Here is a 19,829-nt window from a genome sequence, read left to right on the forward strand (position 1 = left end):
AAGGAACACTGTTTGGGAACGACCTCTCCCAGACCCTGGAAAGCTGCAGCCAGTCAGTGTAGGAAGTACTGTGCTAGAGGAACCAACAGAAGGCGTCTTTCTATATTGCTATGGTGTTAGTGGGCAGATTGAGGGCACTCCACTTCGCCTAACTGTGGTTAAAGCAGAGGTTCTCCACCTTGGCTCCCCAGATGTTGACGGACTACATATGTAGAGTTGTAGTCCGACAACATCTGGGCAGCCAAGGCGAAGGGCTAAGGGAAAGTGATGGCTGCACCCAGCTACAGTGTCCCAGACAAGAATGCCCCTCACCAGTATTCCCTCTAACAGGGATTCCCAGATGTTGACTACAACTCCCATAATCCCCAGCCAAAGGCCATTGAAGCGAGGGGGTGCTGGGAGTTGTAGTCAGCAACATCTGGGAATCCCTGTTAGAGGGAACAGTGCCCCTGTATCCCATTTTCATCCTCCGTCAGCAGTTAGGAAGCAGACTGCATCAAACTGTAATCTCCTGCGATTAGTTTGCACCAAGTGGGACCTGAACAATGCTGCAGGGGCCAGAGAGAGAGGGGGGGGGGAGGGTGTTTGCTCACAGCTGCTGCATGGAGGCCTCGTCATCTACCAATTTCGTGGCAATTATGGGAATGACATGCACATTTAGAAAAACATGCAAATCCACTGCGACATATTCTGATTTCCAGCATGGCTCTCGATACTGCAAAAACGGCTCCCCTGCCTTGTTGTGAAAGCACCAAGTCAGGCTGAGTAAGAGAAGCAATAAAAGAAGCAGCAGCATTAAAATGATGCCGTGTGTGAGAAGGCGAGAAAGATAAATACATGGGCCCAGTCAAGATGACAAGAGAAGGCAAAGCTCTGAAATTATGATCACTGGGAGATTCTTAATAGGCGACTGACCTGTCAGGGGAAGCAATTTGGGAGAGAGGTGGGTATTTCGTGCGGCACGCAACAGCCAATATATTGCACAGAATGGCTATTTCCCAAAGCAAACACGATCCACACAGCTGAGATAAAGGGCTTTCGGACGAGAAGCAGAAATGGAACGGGCCCCCTCTGCTTTGTTTCCCCAAGCACAAAAGGCAAGGCGCTCCCACCAGAAGAGGCCCAGTGGGCCACAAGGGAACCGGAAGCACAACGCTTTTTCTATGTGATTTCGGAAGTTCTGTTGCTGAAGATACCTGGGATGGGATAGGCGGGCTTCTTAACTGCCAAATCTATGATGCCTGTCTCTGTGGAACTGCAGCCACAGGAAGCTCCAGGATTCCACCCCGAGAGCAACTGTGGGTGGCTTCAAATTGTGTGGAGGAGTGACAGAGTGGGGGTGCTGTTCGTGGGGAGAGAGGAGAACTGCTTAGCCCTGCCTCTTCCCACTACTCCACACAAGCAGAGGAAGATGGGAAGCTGACTCCTCTGTATAGAACAGTTTGTCCCTGTGCTTGGGTGGAAGAGATGGTCCAGCTCTTGGTCCATCCAGCTCAGCATCGTGTACACCAACTAGCAGCAGCTTTCCAAGGTTTCAGGCAGGAGCCTCGCCCAGCCCTGCTTGGAGGGGTTGGACCTGGGGCCTTCTGCATGCCAGCAGATGCTCTTCCACTGAGCTATGGCCCCCTCCGCTAAAGAGAATATCTAGCCGCAGACAGAGCTCATGTGCCCGTCACCCAACCCAATGCAAATCAACATGAGCCCTGCTTAGCTAGCTCACGCACGTTGATGATGATGTTGAGGGAATCGTCGTTGGGGAGGAAGATACAGACGCTGCGTCGGTCTTGCATGACTCTGTTATTGTGGAAGTTCAGTTTGTTCATCATGCTCCGGGCCCTGCCCGCGGACTGGTTAGAGAGCTGCGCCGGGACCGCACGGGAAACTCAGGGTCAGAGCACTCGGTGGCCAGCAGCTCCTCTTCATCACCCAGGTCACAGCAGGAGGGACATCTCGGCATTTCTCCCCAGGGGCAGCATCGCTGGGAAGGAGAAGAAGCACAGGAAACGTTACGACACCGGCTGACATCGCCTCAACATCAAGCGAGAGCCAGGACTCCTGTCCCCACGGGGAGGGTAGCCGGCAAATCCCCATCACCAACCGGATGCCAAGGCAAAGGCCCTAGACCCCGGTGGCAAGGAACCTGAACCCAGACCCCCAAAGACGGTCCCTCCTGGTCTGGACTCACCCAGAAACCTCTCACCCTTAGGTGCCCAGTCACCAAAGTAGAGGTGGCAACAGAGAGGGGTGGTTGAGGCCCGGCAGTGCTCTGAGCTCCCGGCCTGGGGGCTGTCCCTTTAAGAGGGGACATTCTGCAGGAGCCTGAGAGGCTGGCCTGGCCAAGAGACACACAAGGGCTCCGCTGGAGCTGGCATCCACACGTTCCCTCTGAGCTCCCATAGACCGGCCAGCCTCACGGATCCTCACAGGAGCCCAGGACAGTTTTGGAGCTGGAGAAAACGGCAGGAATAATTCTGCTTCCTGGCACTCCCTGCCCACCTTCTCAGAGAGCACTCAGGTTCAGCAGTTCCCCTTAATGGGCTCCACTGGCCCTGGGGAACATTCAGCCCTGCCTGAAGGTGCCTGGTGAGAATGGCCACCCCCGTGCAGTGCCCAGAGGGCAGTGCAAAGCAGTCAAGTATGCCTAGTTGAAGCTCTGCACAGGTCTGCTAGTTACCTCCACCCTGGTCACCTTGTGAGCTGCTCAGGGGCATCCATAGGAACAAAGGAAGCTGCCTTCTACCAAGTCAGACCGTTGGCCCTCCTACAGCAGGCCTGCTCAACTTAGGCCCCCCCCCCAGCTGTAGGCCAACATCTGCAGGAGGGCCGAAGTTGAGCAGCCCTGGTCTACACAGACTGACAGAGGCTTCTCCAAGGTTGCAGGCAGGCGTCTCACTCTCTGTCCTATCCAGAGATACCAGGGAGGGGTGGGGTGGGGGCTTAGAACATAAGAACAGCCCTGCTGGATCAGGCCCAAGGCCCACCTAGTCCAGCATCCTGTTTCGCACAGTGGCCCACCAGATGCTTCTGGGGAGCCCACAGGCAAGAGGTATGTGCATGCCCTCTCTCCTGCTGTTGCTCCCCTGCAACTGATACTCAGAGGCATCCTGCCTCTGAGACTGGAGGTGACCTACAACCCTCCAACTAGTAGCCATTGATAGAAAACACCTCCACGAAGTTATCCTAACCCCTCTTCAAGACATCCAGGTAGTTGGCTGTCACCACATCTTGTGGCAGAGAATTCCACAAGTGGATTATGTGTTGTGTGAAAAAGTACTTCCGTTTGTCGGTCCTAAATTTCCTGGCAATCAATTTCATGGGATGACCCCCAGTTCTAGTGTGATGGGAGAGGGAGAAGAATTTCTCTCTATCCACTTTCTTCCACACCACGCATGATTTTATAGACCTCTATCATGTCCTCCCACAGTTGTCTTTTTTCTAAACTAAAAAGCCCCAGGTGTTGTAGTCTTGCCTCATAAGAAAGGTGCTCTAGGCCCCTGATCATCTTGGTTGCCCTCTTCTGCACCTTTTCCACTTCTACAATGTCCTTTCTTAGATATGGTGACCAGAATTGTACTCAGTACTCCCGGTGTGGCTGCACCATCGTTTTGTATAAGAGCATTATAATATAAGCCGTTTTATTTTCCATCCCTTTCCTAATGATCCCTAGCATGGAATTGGCCTTTTTCACAGCTGCTGCACACTGAGTCAACACTTTCTATGAGCTGTCCACCAAGACCCCAAGATCCCTCTCCTAGTCAGTCACTGACAACTCGACACTTGGAACCATCAGCATGTAAAACAGACGTTCTAGGGAATGTTCTACAATGAATGGCAGGGAACAGTGTTCTCTCTAATTTTTTTTCATCTGTGTGAGGAATGAGATTTGTTCTGGGTGGGAGTATCAAGGCAGTGTGTGCACAAATGCATTCAGAGTGGGGCCTTCCTGATTCAACCCAAGCGGGATCTAAAATTTACTGAGCGGACGTCAAAAAACTTGTGAGCGCAGGCATGTGCGCACACCTTAGAGGAAACACTGGCAGGGAATGCCCACTGAAAAGCCCTGTTTCCTTCCAAAAGGCTATCAAATGCATGGAATTTTCAAACGGCCAATGGCCATTAGGAAACTCCATGCATTCCCATGGGCCTTTGGAAGGAAGAACATAGGAAGCTGCCTTATACCGAGTCAGACCCTTGGTCCATCTAGCTCAGTATTGTCTACACAGACTGGCAGCAGCTTCTCCAAGGTTGCAGGCAGGAGTGTCTCTCTCTCCGGAGATACCAGGGAGGGAACTTGGAACCTTCTGCATGGAAGTTAGTGGCAGAGGGCTGGTGCAGACAGGCCGTGGTCTGATCCAGCTCAAGCCATTCTCACATTGGTCCCTCGCTCACAGGGTCGAAAAGACCACCTTCTGCCCTGTGGCAGAACCATCTGCTCCCCCAACCGCCACAAGCCAACACTCACACACCGCACAAGCCACCACGCAATCCAAAAGCAGGCACACTTCAGAGAAGCAGCTTACAAACATATGGCTCACCACCTCCAATTGTAAACTCTAATGTAAAATGTACTGGAATTTACTTTAAAGGGTGGCATGCAAAAACGTCTACTTAGTCGTATATTGTTTTAAAAAGTCCCAAAGCATCAAAGTAGCAGTTTAAAGTACCAGTTCCAAGATTCAAATACAGGAGGATCTCGATATCCACGGCAGTTCCATTCCTGGCTGCAACCACGAATATGGAAACCGCGAATATCGAGTCATTGGGGGGTTATGCGATTGCGGGGGTTAGCTTCCTGGTTGTCAGGGAAATCACAGAAAATGACCAAAAACTGGCCAGATTATACTTTGCTGGTCCCCTGAATTGCACTGTGCCACAAAAATCGCCATTTAAAAACACTTTTTAAAAAAACCACAAAGAGCTATTTTGAGGCTCTGAAACACAAAATGGTGGCCAGAAATGACCTCCATGGTCATTTCTGCTCAGCCCCCGACCTGTGGATACACAAGGTCAGCATGTCCCCCCCCCATAATATGCCAAGGTCAGGTGTCTTTTACCTGACTGCAGATACACGAATCCGTGGATAACAAATCAGCAGATATCAAGGTCCCACTGTACTCTTCCTCGCTATTAATTGAATAAAACAAAACAACCACCACCACCACCAACAACAACAGGAGAGTTAGAAAAATCCTAAAGTCCAAACTCAATGGCGGGAACACCATACAAGCCATAAACACCTGGGCTATACCTGTTATCAGATACACTGCAGGAATAATAGACTGGACCCAGGCTGAGCTAGAGACGCTAGATCGTAAGACCAGGAAAATAATAACCATCAATCATGCTCTGCACCCCTGCAGTGATGTATATAGGCTATACCTCCCTTGCAGCTCAGGTGGAGGAGGAATGCTGCAAGTCCATCAAACAGTAGAGGAGGAGAAAAGAGGCCTTGAAGAATATATCAAGGACAGTGAAGAAGATGCACTTAAAATGGTCAATAATGCGAAACTATTCAACACCAATGAAAGAAAGCAGGCCTACAAGAAAAAACAAGTCAAGAACCGAGCAGAAAAATGGAGAAATAAGCCCCTGCATGATCAATATCTACACAAGATAAGTGGAAAATCAGACATCACCAAGACCTGGCAATGGCTTAAGAATGGCAACTTGAAGAAAGAAACAGAGGGTTTAATACTGGCTGCACAAGAACAGGCACTAAGAACAAATGCAATAAGAGCAAAAGTCAAAAAATCCACAACAAACAGCAAGTGCCACCTTTGTAAAGAAGCAGATGAAACCATGGACCACCTAATCAGCTATTGTAAAAAGATCGCACAGACTGACTACAAACAAAGGCATGACAAGGTAACAGGGATGATACACTGGAACATCTGCAAAAAATACAAGCTACCTGTAGCCAAACATTGGTGGGACCATAAAATTGAAAAAGCTGTAGAAAATGAAGATGTAAAAATATTATGGGACTTCCGACTACAAACAGAGAAACATCTGCCACACAATACACTAGATATAACTGTAGTCGAGAAGAAAGAAAAACAAGTGAAAATAATCGACATAGCAATACCAGGGGATAGCAGAATAGAAGAAAAAGAAACAGAAAAAATCACCAAATACAAAGATCTACAAATTGAAACTGAAAGGCTGTGGCAGAAAAAGACCCAAATAATCCCAGTGGTCATTGGCGCCCTGGGTGCAGTTCCAAAAGACCTTGAAGAGCACCTCAGCACCATAGGGGCCACAGAAATCACCACCAGCCAACTACAAAAAGCAGCTTTACAGGGAACAGCCTATATTCTGCGACGATATCTATAACAACTGACAATAAAATTCAGCCATCCCAGGTCCTTGGGAAGGACTCGATGTCTGGATAAAACAAACCAGTCAATAACACCTGTCTGACTGTGTAAATAAATAAATAAATAAATAATTAATATTGCTGGTACTGTTTGCAACACTCGAGATATATTGCACCAGAGGGTCCAGATGCTGCAGGCGTTCTGCAAATATCCCGATTGCCGATGCACAATCAGTTGGGTCAGCACAAGGCCAAACTACACATTCCTTAAAACTGTGCAGTTATGTAGGTCTGACTAACCAGGTGGGCCAACATGTCAGGCATCGTCGGAGGAACTTCCATCACTACAGCTGGAGCCTGCTAACGGAGCAAAGAGGCACCTTTCTCACGTGGTGATTCTCTTATATTTAGGAGGGGAGAGAGCAACTGGCCCTTTCCAATCCCAGCACAACAACCCTCTGGTAGCTGTTGCTGGTGTTGCTCTCATGTTATGTTTGTTTTGAAGATTGTGAGCCCTCTGGGGACAGGGAACCATTTTATTTATTTAGGTTTATTTTTCTGTGTAAACCGCTTTGAAAATTTTGCTTGAAAAGCAAAATATAAATATGCAAAGTAGTAGTCGCCTCCAACAGCTGGAACGCCTTAGCAACTACTACACACCCCACAAACCCCCATTCAGGCACCTAGGAGGAAAGTTTAGGCAGCAGAACGCCATTTCCTGTCTGAGTCAGGAAGCCAACATTTCTGTCAGATCCACCCTCCAACACGGCCCCTTCCAACATTGCCACGGTCATGTTGGGTCAGAATTCCACATTTCTGGCCATGTATGCACAGTCCTCTTAAGCGAGTCATTAATTGGGAGGTGCTTAACTTTCTTTTACTGAACAGCAGTCATTGAGGGGGGGTGGGAAAAAAAAATCTCAATTGGAATTATCTCAAAATATCTCAAAAATATCTCAAAATATCTCAACTGGAACCGTGGCATTGGGGAGGGCTTGTTGGCCCCACTCTGGCCCTGTTGTGCTCCTGATCTGGATCACCTCCCCAAACCTGGCCTTTGCCCCGGGAGCAAAGCTGATGCCAATGGGAGCTATTTCCCAGGGACACGTAAGGAGCTGCACGAGGCCCCTCCCCCCCCCCGCCCACACACCATGCATGCAAAAGCCTTCCAGAATACCAAGGGTTCTCAAGTTTGGGTCCCCAGAATTTGTTGGACTACAACTCCCATCATCCCCAGTGACAGTGGTCTTCATCCAACAGCATCTGGGGACCCAAGGCTGAGAAGCCCTGACTGATGGAATTTGCTGCTGGAGATGTCAGACTGAAAGCTTCCCAGGTGGGGAGAAATGCATGGCCAGATATGATTGCTGGTACTTAAACAGTAAGTGAGTAATACAGACACCATGTGTGGGAAAGGATCCGAAGGAAGGGAGAAACTTTTCCACATGGCTTTAGCACAGACGCTGGTTCTGGCAAGAGTGGAGTGGTCATTTTATTTCAGACTCACCCAGACAATGCCTCCTTTACAAGATGGAGTGGTCCATCTGGCATACACTCTAAGACAGGGATTCTTGAATTTGGGCCCCAGAGGTTATTGGATTCCATCCATTTTTCCTTTTGAGAGCTTTGGCCATGGTGACTGGGGGTGATGGGATTTGTAGTCCAGCAACATCTGGGGAGCCGCGTTTGAGAACCCCGGTTCCAAAGGGTTTGCTGAAGCAATCTCTCTTTGTGCTGAAGACCCTCAAAACCCAGCAAGGCTCCGATAACGGAATGGAACAAGCAGGCAACTCAGCTTGACATTGGAGCAGGAAGAGGCGGCAGAGCGGATTCTGGATGCCACCACTTCTAACCGCAGGTTAAGAAATGCCATTCAAAAAATGCTTCATGTTAAAAACCAACCTTCTCCACAAGTAGAAAACCCAGCACATTGGGGGGAAAGTTACAACCTAGGCAGCTCCTCCCTGTTTTAGCTTCCTACTTGCAGAGAAATGTGTTTATTTATGCAGGAGAATATTTACAAAATAACTGAGGTTGAATGTAACAACAGGGACCATTCTACCGGAGCAAAAGTGGGACTTCGGGGACAGGGATAAGCACTCCACTACTGCCCAGAGAGTGGAGAGTGGAGGAGAGCTAGTCTTGTGGTAGTGAGCATGAATTGTCCCCTTTGCTAAGCAGGGACCACCCTGGTTTGCATTTGAATGGGAGACATATAGTATATGAGCAATGTAAGACATTCCTCTTAGGGGATGGGGCCGCTCTGGGAAGAACACCAGCCTGCTTGCATGCAGAGGGTTCCCAGCTCCCTCCTTGGCAGCATCTCCAAGATAGGGCCGAGAGAGATTCCTGCCTGCAACCTTGGAGAAGCCGCTGCCAGTCTGTGTAGACAATACTGAGCTAGATGAACCAAGGGTCTGACTCAGTATATGGCAGCTTCCTATGCTCCCCCTTCAAATCAGACCTTCCCCGTCCTTCTGCAGAGACCTGGGTCCTCAGACATGGTTTCCCACTGAATATGTAGTTTTGATCTTATTGTGCACGTTTGTGGTCTGACAGGCTAATTTTCCCATCCTTTCCTCCACTTCCATAACACCAGAGCCAACACTGGGCCATCAGCCAAATTATTTAATGAGGATTGTGCTCAGTCCTGAGACACCAGGGCGATTTCCAGATTAGACCCTGCAACGGGGTCACGTCGTATCTTGGAAGTGTGCTTCCACGCTTCCTGTGTTGTGACACCGCAGTCCCTACGCTGACAGCAGGGTGCCGTTCACATTTCCGATGCCTTGTTTCGAATTTAATCGCTGCAATATAGAGCTAGGGTGTCATATATCCGGCGTAAAGAAGTTGCTGTTTTTTCAGGTTGTTAGTTTCTGTGAGACTGCTCCCCCTGCTGTTTATGTTTCAAGTGCGACTTGCCTGAACGGAGGCATCTTGCTGCTGTTGAGCAGCTAGTCTGGAAAGCGCCCAGAAGAGGAAATTCCCGGCTATGCAGACTAGCACCTCATGGACTCACCTCCCACTTTTTAATATGCTTTTAATTCTACTTCAAAGCTTCCTCACACACATCTGCCGCATAAAACGACAGCTGTTGCCTTTCTGAGGATCCTCTCCGTTTCCCTTACCTCTGCTCCCCGAGGGCTGTTTTGGAATCTGATAGCTTTGGGTACCAGTGAAAGTGGAAGGCAAAATGTTTTGCTGATCTCTGTTTGGGCTGGCACTTAATTGCTTAGAAACTGCTGCTATTGATTGATTGAGGATCCACAGCCTCAGCGGATGCCAGCCTCTTGAGCCGTTTGCTCACACACTAATATATGGAAAGGGCCAGGATTCCCTAACGCCAGTCTGGAAGCCATGCTCAAGGCCACGAGTGGTGAAACAGGCCATGGATTCATCTGCACACACATTCTAACAATAAAAGTGTCTTTGCCAAAACCTCTTCCAGAATATAAAACACCTGCAGTTCACCATTTGCCTGGTAAATGCAAATCAATATTAAATGCTCAAGCCCTCTCTGACAGCAAACCAGTCTGAAGAACAGCCCTGCTGGATCAGGCCCAAAGCCTATCTAGTCCAGCACCCTGTCCCACAGTGGCCCATCTGATGCCTCTTGAGAAGCGCACAGGCAAGAGGTGAGGGGGACATGCCATCTTTCCTGCTGTTGCTCTCCAGCAACTGGGATTTAGAGGCATCCTGCCTCTGAGCCTGGAGGAAGCCTATAGCTGTTAAGACTTGTAGCCAGTGAAAGACCTGTCCTTCATGAAGTTGCCTAAGCCCCGCTTAAAGCCCTCCAAGCTGGTGGCCATTATCACATTCCATGGCAGGGAATTCCCTTGATTAATTACGTGCTGAATGAAAAAAATACTTCCTTTTGTAGGCCCTAGATTTCCTTCCCATATACTCCCCTCCTCCCAACAGCACAGCCTCCATCCATGGTCCCTTGGACCAGTGTAAACTTCTTCTTTAGTGCTTAGCCCTTACAGGTGCTTATTGAGAGTGCAGCAATGTTAACTCCTCTCAGTTTTTAAGAGGATGTCCATGCAACAGAAATGGAGCAGAATCCAGGAAGGAGGGAGGCTCAGGACCTCTCATTCAGCAAGGTGAAGAAAGTTGGTTCAGGTGCTGAATTTTCAGGAGCAGATTTGGAGCCAACCATCCCCAACTCAATCACCTCTGTTGTGGCTGGCAGGACTGCAAAGCTGCCGGCACCACTCTAGCCAGCCCAACTCTATGATCAGCACCATTCTAGCCCAACTCTATGTACAAAACCTCCTCCTCCTCCTCCTCTCTCAAGTCTCCTCTCAGTCTTCCACGGCTGCTGCAGGATACAGCATTAAGAACAGCCCTGCTGGATCAGGCCCAAGGCCCATCTAGTCCAGCATCCTGTTTCACATAGTGGCCCACCAGATGCCGCTGGAAGCCACAGGCAGGAGTTGAGGGTGTGCCCTCCCCCCTGATGTTACTCCCCTGCAACTGGTACTCAGAGGCTGCCTTTGAGGTTGGAGGTGGCCTTTAGCCCTCCAACTAGTAGCCGATGATAGACCTCTCCTCCATGAAGTTATTCAAATCCCTCTTCAAGCCATCCAGGTTGTTGGCTGTCACCACATCTTGCGGCAAAGAATTCCACAAATGGATTATGCGTTGTGTGAAAAAGTACTTCCGTTTGCTGGTCCTAAATTTCCTGGCAATCAATTCCATGGGATGACCCCTGGTTCTAGTGTTATGGGAGAGGGAGTACCTCTCCCAAGCTTGCTGGGACAGGAAAATGACAGAGAGAACTCCCAGCAGATGGCGCATGCTTTGGGTCCTAGATGCTGCTTCTGAGAATGTGCAGCAGCATCCAAGGATAATGGGAACCATGGGAGTGACATTTCCCATGGCTCCCAGGGCCCTTGAATGCTGCTGTGCAGCCTCACACCACCATCCATGGCCTCTTTGCCACTCCCTCAGGAAGTGTGGGAAAGGGAGGGAACAGCAAGGGACAGTCTTGGCGGATGCAGTTGCTAGGCGACACAAGAAACAGCCCTGTTGGACCAGGCCCAAGGAAGCCTATCTAGTCCAGCATCTTGTTTCACACAGTAGCCCAGCAGCGAAGCCCACAGGCAGGGGGAGAAGGCATATAAACAGTGACTGTTGCTGGTGTTGATCTTATGTTTCTTTTTATATTGTGAGCCCTTTGGGGACAGGGGTCCATCTTATTTATTTGTTGTTTTTCTGTGTAAACGTCCCTGAGCCATTTTTGGAAGGGTGGTATAGAAACTGAATGAATGAATATAAATACGACAAATACTTATAAACTGCTTTTCAACAGAAGTTCCCAAAGCGAGAGAGGCATGCCCTCTCTCCTGATGTTGCTCCTCTGCAACTGGTATTTAGAGGCACAGGTCCTGATCATACCATCAAATGTTCCCTGAGGCTCAGACTCCTGTTTCAGATAGGATTAACTCTGCATGTCCAATTCAAATGGGAACCATTCCAATAGGGTCCATTTTCCATCTCAGCCATTCACACACCCTTATTATAGCCAAGGGCAACACTTCGCACATCAACATAATTCCCCCCCGCCTTGCTTTCAAAACTGTACTCTGGGAAGGCTTCAAAGCCATGATGATGAACATCCGATTTAAATCCAAATCCTTATATGGGCTTAGCCCAGACTTTCACTATCCAAGACTCAGCCTGATAAGCGCCAACCTTCACCCACTGCAGTCATTCCAACTAAGGGTTGGCCTCAGACAAATTGCAGGGGTAATCTTTAAACCTGAGGTGGTGTCACCCAGGAAATGAAAAGGGCCCTTTTCTCTTGCCTTCACCACCACCACCACCACCCACTTCCCAATGTTACTGTAGGAGCTTTCTAAACAACCAAGACAGAGAAGGAACAGGTCTTGAGTTCCAGGAGCAGGTCTCTTCTCTCTTCTCCAGGGTGGAGTTACATGTCAGCAAGCAGGGCCTTTTTGGATGTGGCACCTTCCCTTTGGAATTTTTCCATGGTTAGCTCCTTGGGGATTTCCAGGAAACAGGTGAGAACCTTTGTGTTCCACCAGGACTTTGGCGTCTAACTTTTCTGAGGCCGGGGTCTATGAGGAGCAGTTAGCTGATCAATATTGTACGTAACTGAAATAGGTTACAATTATGTATTTCCAGACTTATTTCTGTGATGAACTGTAGTGTCTCGTTATTTGCATCAAACAACTGCATTGAACAGCCGCTGTTTTTTGAACAGCCTCAGGGGCTTATGTAAGCCAAAAGGCAGAATGAAAATGGAAGAAAACTGATGCATTTCTGCAGGGGCGTCAGTAGGCGGGGGGGGGGCACTCATCAACCTCCTCCCTCCATCATGACCTCTTCTGAAAGGAAGTACAGAAGTGGTGGCACCTGCAGAGAGCAGGGGAGATTGCTCCGAGCTCCACTTTCCACCTCCATAGGTGTCATAATAGAGGCTTTAAAAAAAACAAACTAATTTTTCTTGGAGGGTATATTATTGAGTTGAATGATTTAAAAAAAAGCAGGGCTGCATATCTGGGCGCCAGATCCTTTAAGTACACCTAGCAATGCCCCTGCATCTCTTGCAGTCATGAGGGCTAGCAACTTGATTGCTTTAAAAGCAATGAAATCGGAAGTTTCCAGAATGTTGAATCCTCTTCCTCAGTATGAAGTTATGAGCATATGCAGGATTGCCCAACAGCCATGGTTTCTCGGGTCTGGGTCTTGGATATGATCTCTCTATCCCTCCCCCTTCCCTCCCTCCAAAAAAAAAAATCGCTGATGATTCACACTGGAGTTTTTCAAGCTGCTTCACGGCATTCGTTTCGGCTCTCTGCTTAGGTGACTCAGTTCACTGAGTGGAATCCCTTTCCCCTGCCCACTGCCGTCTGTCCCTGATAAAAGTATCACAGCTGTCCTGAGAGAGCCCGGGTGGGTGGGAACAAGCTCATTTTGCAGGGAGCAGCAGCTTCTGCAACCCAGTGTCCAGCGCACTCCACAGAGAGAGGGGCCAAACGGCCCTCGATCAGCGCCACATGAAGGAGATGGCCGGAGAACAGAAGGCAATTCATCTCTTCTCACAAGTGGCCTCCTCAAGCCAAAAGGCTCTTCCTGGCCACGGAGAACAGCTCAGCAGTTCAACGCCGGCATGAGGCAAAAGCCGTTCTTGTCTGCTGCTTGTGCAGAGCATTTACTGCAGCGGGGAATGCTGCCACACTGACCCCCACATCACGCGGCACTTGGACCAAGTTCGGCCTCCCCAGTAGGCCATCCTGACTGCTCTTGGCAGCAACAGGACTCTTGTGGTCCAGCTCTGCAGGGCTGCAGCTTGCAGATCAGCTTTCAGGACTTCAGATGACTAAGTGGGGCAGGAATCTTGGGTTCCCAGATGATGATGATGATGGACTAAAACTCCCATCATCCCCTGCCAACACATCTCAATGGGGTGATGGGAGTTGTAGTCCAACAGCACCTGGGGACTCCAGGCTGAGACCTCCTATGGTAGGGAGCATAAGAACAGCCTCCAGTGCATCATAGGAACACATAGGAAGCTGCGTTCTACTGAGTCAGACCATGGGTCTATCTAGCTCAGTATTATCTACACAGACTGGCAGCAGCTTCTCCAAGGTTGCAGGCAGGAGTCTCTCTCAGCCCTCTCTTGGAGATGCGGCCAGGGAGGGAACTTGGAACCGAGATGCTCTTCCCAGAGCGGCTCCATCCCCTAAGGAGAATAACTTACAGTGCTTGTCTCCCATTCAGATGCAACCAGGGCAGACCCTGTTTAGCTAAGGGGACAAGTCCCACTTGCTACCACAAGTCCAGCTCTCCTCTCCTCTCCCTCTGTCAAGGTCTCCTCTCTGCCATCACATCCACCCCAAGGCAAGTCCCACAATGAACTGGGGGGGGGGCTCAGAGGAGGGGGCCGGGAGGGCAGTGTGCCCTGTTGGGCCTCTGGAACCCGGAGCCGGCCCCGATTTAGACCAGCAGCTTCGGTCTCCCTCCCTCCCCGCTACTGCACCCTACACACATGCTTCTTTCTCTCCCTCTCTTTTAGGCCAGAGGAAGAGGGCTGGACTTGTGGTAGCAGCTCATGGGGAGGTGCCAGCTCTCACCAGTAGAACCCCATTTACGGCAATGCCTGTAAGTCCCATCTCTCCACTGTAACATGAGAGCTCAGGCTGGCTTACAGGACAAGACAAGCTAAGTGTATAATGCAAAACACGCAACGCAGCAGGAAAAGGACACCTGGAGACTAAAAGCCACCATCAAAGAGGTTAACCAAGGGCTTGCCTAAACAAAGGAAGTGTTAACTTGACATGGGAAAACCAAGAGAGGGGAGCATTTCATGGGGCAGGGAGTTCTACAGTCTGCCTGCAGCCAATGAATCTTTTCTTCATTCCCAACTGCCCTCTCTAGCTGGCCACAGAGGATGAGCAGGGCCATATAAGGGGAGATATGGTTCTTCAAGTATCATGGCCCTAAACCAGAGGTTCTCAAATTTCGGTCCCGAGATATTGTTGGACCTCAGCTCCCTTCTTCCCCAGATGCAATGGCCATGGTCCAACAACATGTCGGGACCTATGTTTGAGAAATTCCTGGTTTAGAGCCACAAGAGTTTAGGACTGCCTCTATCCAGGGGCTGCCTTGGAACATGTCACTCCACTTTTGCATTGACTTCACTGGCAACCAGCACCTTAAACTGCACCCAGTTACCAGTAAGCAGCCTAGCAGCATCTGCCCCAGCCGGTGTTTCTGAACACTATTCAAGGGCAGCCCCACACAGAGTGCATTGCAGTAGTCCAGTCCTGAAATAATGAAGAGAATGCAGCAGCCAGGTAGGTCTCTGGGTCATCTCAAAGAGACCATCTTACTCCTATATTAAAAGAACGACACTGGCTACCAATAGGTTTCCAGGCAAACTACAAGGTGCTGGTTAGAACCTATAAAGCCCTAAACCACCTAGGTCCAGGGTATTCAAGAGAACGCCTTCTTTGCTCTGAACCACACCGCCCATTGAGATTATCCAGAGAGGTTCGTCTGCAGTTGCCACGGGCTCAACTGGTGGCTACTCTGGGACAGGCCTTCTCCACTGCTGCCCTGAGACTCTCTGGAACACCCTCCTGCTGAAATCAGAGCACCCCCATCTCTGACCACTTTTTAAAGTCCCCAAAGATGCATTTATTCATCCAAGCTTTTTAACTAGAATGGTGGTTTTAAATTGTTTTAATGTTCTACTGTTTGTTTTAATTTGTTTTCTGTCACTGCATACCTCCAAGAGGTGTACAGATACAGTACACCACCCCAAACTGGCAACTCGTGGAGGTATGTACCCTTTGCTAAGCAGGGACTGCTCTGGTTTGCTTTCAAAAGGGAGACTCCATATAAAACCGCCTTGGGATTGTTTTAATGAAAGGTGCTATACAAATTTAACAAATAAATACAAAGAAATAAAATACGTGAGCACTGTCAGATATTCCCCTTAGGGGACGTGGCCGCTCTGGGAAGAGTACCTGCCTGCTTGCATGCAGAAGGTCCCTCCCTGGCAGCATCTCCAAGATGGTGCTGAGAGAGACTCCAGCCTGCAACCTTGGAGAAGTCGCTGCCAGTCTGTGTAGACAATACTGAGCTAGATAGACCAAGGGTCTGACTTTGTTCATAGGAACATAGGAAGCTGTCATGAGCCAGCGTGGTGTAGTGGTTAGAGTGCTGGACTAGGACCAGGGGGACCCGGGTTCAAATCCCCATTCAGCCATGATGCTTGCTGGGTGACTCTGGGCCAGTCACTTCTCTCTCAGCCTCACCTCCCTCACAGGGTTGTTGTGAGGAGAAACTCAAGTATGGAGTACACCGCTCTGGGCTCCTTGGAGGAAGAGCGGGATATAAATGCAAAATAATAATAATAATGTACCAACAGCTGCCTGTCATCCGAGCCACACCCCAATGCCAATTTCGCCCCTAAAAAGGTTGCAGCCCAGAACAACAGGAGGGAGGGAAGTCAAGTGGCAACATTCCTGTCAAGGTTCATTACCAGGGAAGAAAGAAAGGTGCAGAGCGGGAGGCGGCAACCGACAGCGGCGGGGAGAAGAGAGCTGTCACTGCTGCCTGCCAAATACCTGCAATCGCAGCACCTGAGGCTGAGTTCCTGTCATGTCGGATCAACTCAAGCTAGCCCTCTATCTGGGCACGGTAACAATAGCGGCAGCCACAGAAGGGCAGGCGGGAGACAGAAAGCACCAAGACACCTGTGCTGGGAAGAGAATCCAGACTTCCCGGACGCAGCTGGAGGGTGGCCGCGTAAATGAAAGCCAGGAGCAGGCCTGCACCACATAAGGCCCGAGGTCCAGATTCAACCGGCAGGGCATATTTTACTGGCCCCCAGGTATCCTGCAGCAACAATGGAACTGGGGGCCTGGAGCACCCTAACCCTATGCATGTTTCCTCAGAAATATGCTCCGTGGTGTACTCAGTAAGGCTTACGCCAATGTAAGCATGCCTAGGATGGCAGCCTGAAAGCCACGGCAGTTTAGAGAGCTGAGAGGACTTGGCATTTATTTGGGGCTGGCATGCACTGCAGGGGCCCCACTGATGGAACAGGGACAGGATCCATTCTCTGGCCACTCTCCTTGGGTAAAACTATGGGTCTAATGACAGGGGGAACAAACCCACAAGTAACTAATAATATTTTTAGTTCAGCCACAATGGCCAGAGGGAGGAGAGCTGTCCCTTTTGCTAAGCAGGGCCTGCCCTGGTTTGCATTTGAATGGGAGACTCCATGTGCGAGCACTGTAAGATATTCCTTTCAGGGGGTGCGGTTGCTCTGGGAAGGGCATTTGCCTGCTTGCATGTACAAGGTTCCCAGTTCCCTCCCTGGCAGCATCTCCAAGATAGGGCTGAGACAGACTCCTGCCTGCAGCCTTGCATAATCGTCCAGCTGTGCAAAGTCACAGGGATTTTCAGAGTTGCACGCGTGTGCAGCTGTTCCAAGCAAAACGTGAGGTACTCAGCGCAAACAGCCAGCGCAACAGCACTGCCTTCGCCAGGATGCCAGCTGCACATGTATGCGGACACAAACAGAGGCATCGGAAGGAGCCGTCACAGATTAATCACTGCAGAGAGAACTTGCACATCACTTGACGTCAGCTGAGATGCAACACTTCCCCCCAAGTCCCAGGAGGACAGTTGCCAAAAGCTTTTAGTGGGTGATCTCTGAGCAGTACAGTCCTCCAATCTGAAAGTGCTCTCAGGTACAGACTGTGCAGTTTGCTTGAAAAATTAAACCTCGGAAATGCCCTTAGACCAGGGGTTCCCCAGCTTGGGGAATGTTGCTAGACTACAATTCCCATTATCCCCTCCTTGCTATTCACACCCATGGGGTTCTCCCTCCAAACCGCCCCAAGATTTCATCTTTGGGATCTGTTGCTATGCAAATATTACAGTCATGAGAATGTCCATTGGCCACTGCGACTGGGGCTGATGGGAGTTGTAGTCTGGCAACATCTGGGGACCCAAAGTGGGGAGCCCCTGCCTTAGACAGGATCAGAAAAAGAGAGCTGCAATGGATCCAGTGAGCCTTTAAACACCACCTCCAACGGCAACATTTTGCAAGCTGGTCCGCTGCTCTCGGCTTCCCAAGACCAATGATTAGGATTAGGGGAGGGGGCGTTGTGCAACATTTCATCGGGCTCCAAAGCAGCCTGGTTCAGATTTCACCCAGCTGACGACTCCCTATGTTCTGCCACTCTTGGCAAGAGAAAAGAAAGTACTTAGGAACTTAGGAAGCTGCCATTTACTGAGTCAGACCACAAGCCCATCTAGCTCAGCATTGTCTACACAGACTGGCAGTGGCTTTTCCGAGGTTGCAGGCAGGAGTCTCTCTCAGCCCTCTCTTGGAGATGCTGCCAGGGAGGGAACCTGGAACCTTCTGCTCTTCCCAGAGTGGCTCCATCCCCTGAGGGGAAGATCTTACAGTGCTCACACATCTAGTCTCCCATTCAAATGCAACCAGGTGTGCCCATGCGCGCGCGCACACACACACACACACACACACACACACACACACACACACACACACACAGAGGTTTTGAGGACAGCGTCCTCTTTCACTCTGCAGGGCCTGAACCTTTAACTAGCAGTTCTGGGGTCTGCCTTCTCGATCAAGGAGCAACACCCTCTTCTGTTCTCAGGACAGCTACATTCACTTACAGATCCCAAAGATGAGATCTTGAGGTGAGAGTGGGTGGGAGGGAGAACCCCAGAGATGTGAATAGCAAGGCAGGTGTTGTACTTCAAGCACAGTTTGCATCAACAACAAGGATTCTGGTGGGGGGGGGCAGCTTGGGCTCAAAACTGATCTCAAAGGCTTGGGAAACACTAATTCACAGGGGTCAAGGAATGCTGACTCAGTTCACTTCACCGGCCAGACAAGATATTTTACTCCTCAAAGGGTTCCTCGAGCTATGTTGGTACATTACTCCTCAGGATTTTTCCTCACTCGTCAGACATCATTTTTCACTTGTCACAGACCAGCAGACTAATGGATTTCCTGAGCCCTGCTATGGGAACTTCCCGCTGCGGAATGCAGCACATCACACCAATGAAAATTCCAGTCCACATTCCAAAAACAAGGAGGTCAAGTTCCTAGTTCTCATGACTATTTCAGAACTGCATGAACATGTAAAATTCAAGCAACTGGTGGAGGAGAAAGCTGGATCTGCAAAGCTGCACGCCCACTTGCTAGGCAGAGTAAGGATCGTACGTGCCTCCCCCCAAATGTACTTTCAGTGGCAAGTCCAGGTTGAGGTCTCTCGGTGATGTGGGAAAAGACCCTCAAAGACTCTTGGCTTGCTTTCCTTCTAGCTGAGACAGGCTCTTCTCTGAGGGGGGATGCATTCAGGGCCAAGTGATGGGGGACTGGAAACTGCAATCTCTTTTTCAAAAAAGCAGTGGTGCGTGGCCCTAATTTGGCCAGCAGCCACAGCAACAGAGGGAGTGGGACTTAATGCTCTCCTCCTGCACGGACCCCCCAATTTAAAAAAAAGGTAAAGGTAAGGTGTGCCGTTGAGTCGATTTCGACTCCTGGTGCCCACAGAGCCCAGTGGTTGTCTTGGGTAGAATACAGGAGGGGTTGACCGTTGCCTCCTCCCACACAGTATGAGATGATGCCTTTCAGCATCTTCCTATATCACTGCTGCCCGATATAGTACCAGCGGGGATTCGAACCGGCAACCTTCTGCTTGTTAGTCAAGCATTTCCCCGCTGCGCCACTTAAGGTGGCCCCCCCAATTTAAACTGCCCTCCAAAGTTGCAATTAAGCTGGGGAAAGGAAGACTGACTTCGTTTCCCCCTCCGAGAATCAGTGTGGTGTAATGGTTAGAGGGCTGAACCAGGAGACTTGGGTTCAAAATCCCCATTCAGCCATGAAACCACACTGACTCCAGGCTAGTCACTTCTCTCTCAGCCCAACCTACCTCACAGGGTTGTTGTGAGGATAAGCATAATCATGTACTGGGCTCCTTGGAGGAAG

General features: G+C 49.9%; 1 protein-coding gene across 4 annotated transcripts in view; it reads right to left on the reverse strand.

Moving 5' to 3' along the window:
- Positions 1–19,829, reverse strand: part of FRMD6 (FERM domain containing 6) — an 84,626-nt gene that overhangs the window by 35,457 nt on the left and 29,340 nt on the right. For all 4 annotated transcript variants that reach the window (XM_053285660.1, XM_053285659.1, XM_053285661.1 and 1 more), the window contains exon 2: positions 1,725–1,978. In XM_053285660.1, coding sequence (XP_053141635.1) covers positions 1,725–1,826 — 102 coding nt within the window. In that variant the 5' untranslated portion in view covers positions 1,827–1,978. The remainder of the gene's footprint in view (positions 1–1,724; positions 1,979–19,829) is intronic.

This window comes from Hemicordylus capensis, chromosome 1, assembly GCF_027244095.1.
Source record: "Hemicordylus capensis ecotype Gifberg chromosome 1, rHemCap1.1.pri, whole genome shotgun sequence".
NCBI classification, from domain to species: Eukaryota; Metazoa; Chordata; class Lepidosauria; order Squamata; family Cordylidae; genus Hemicordylus; species Hemicordylus capensis.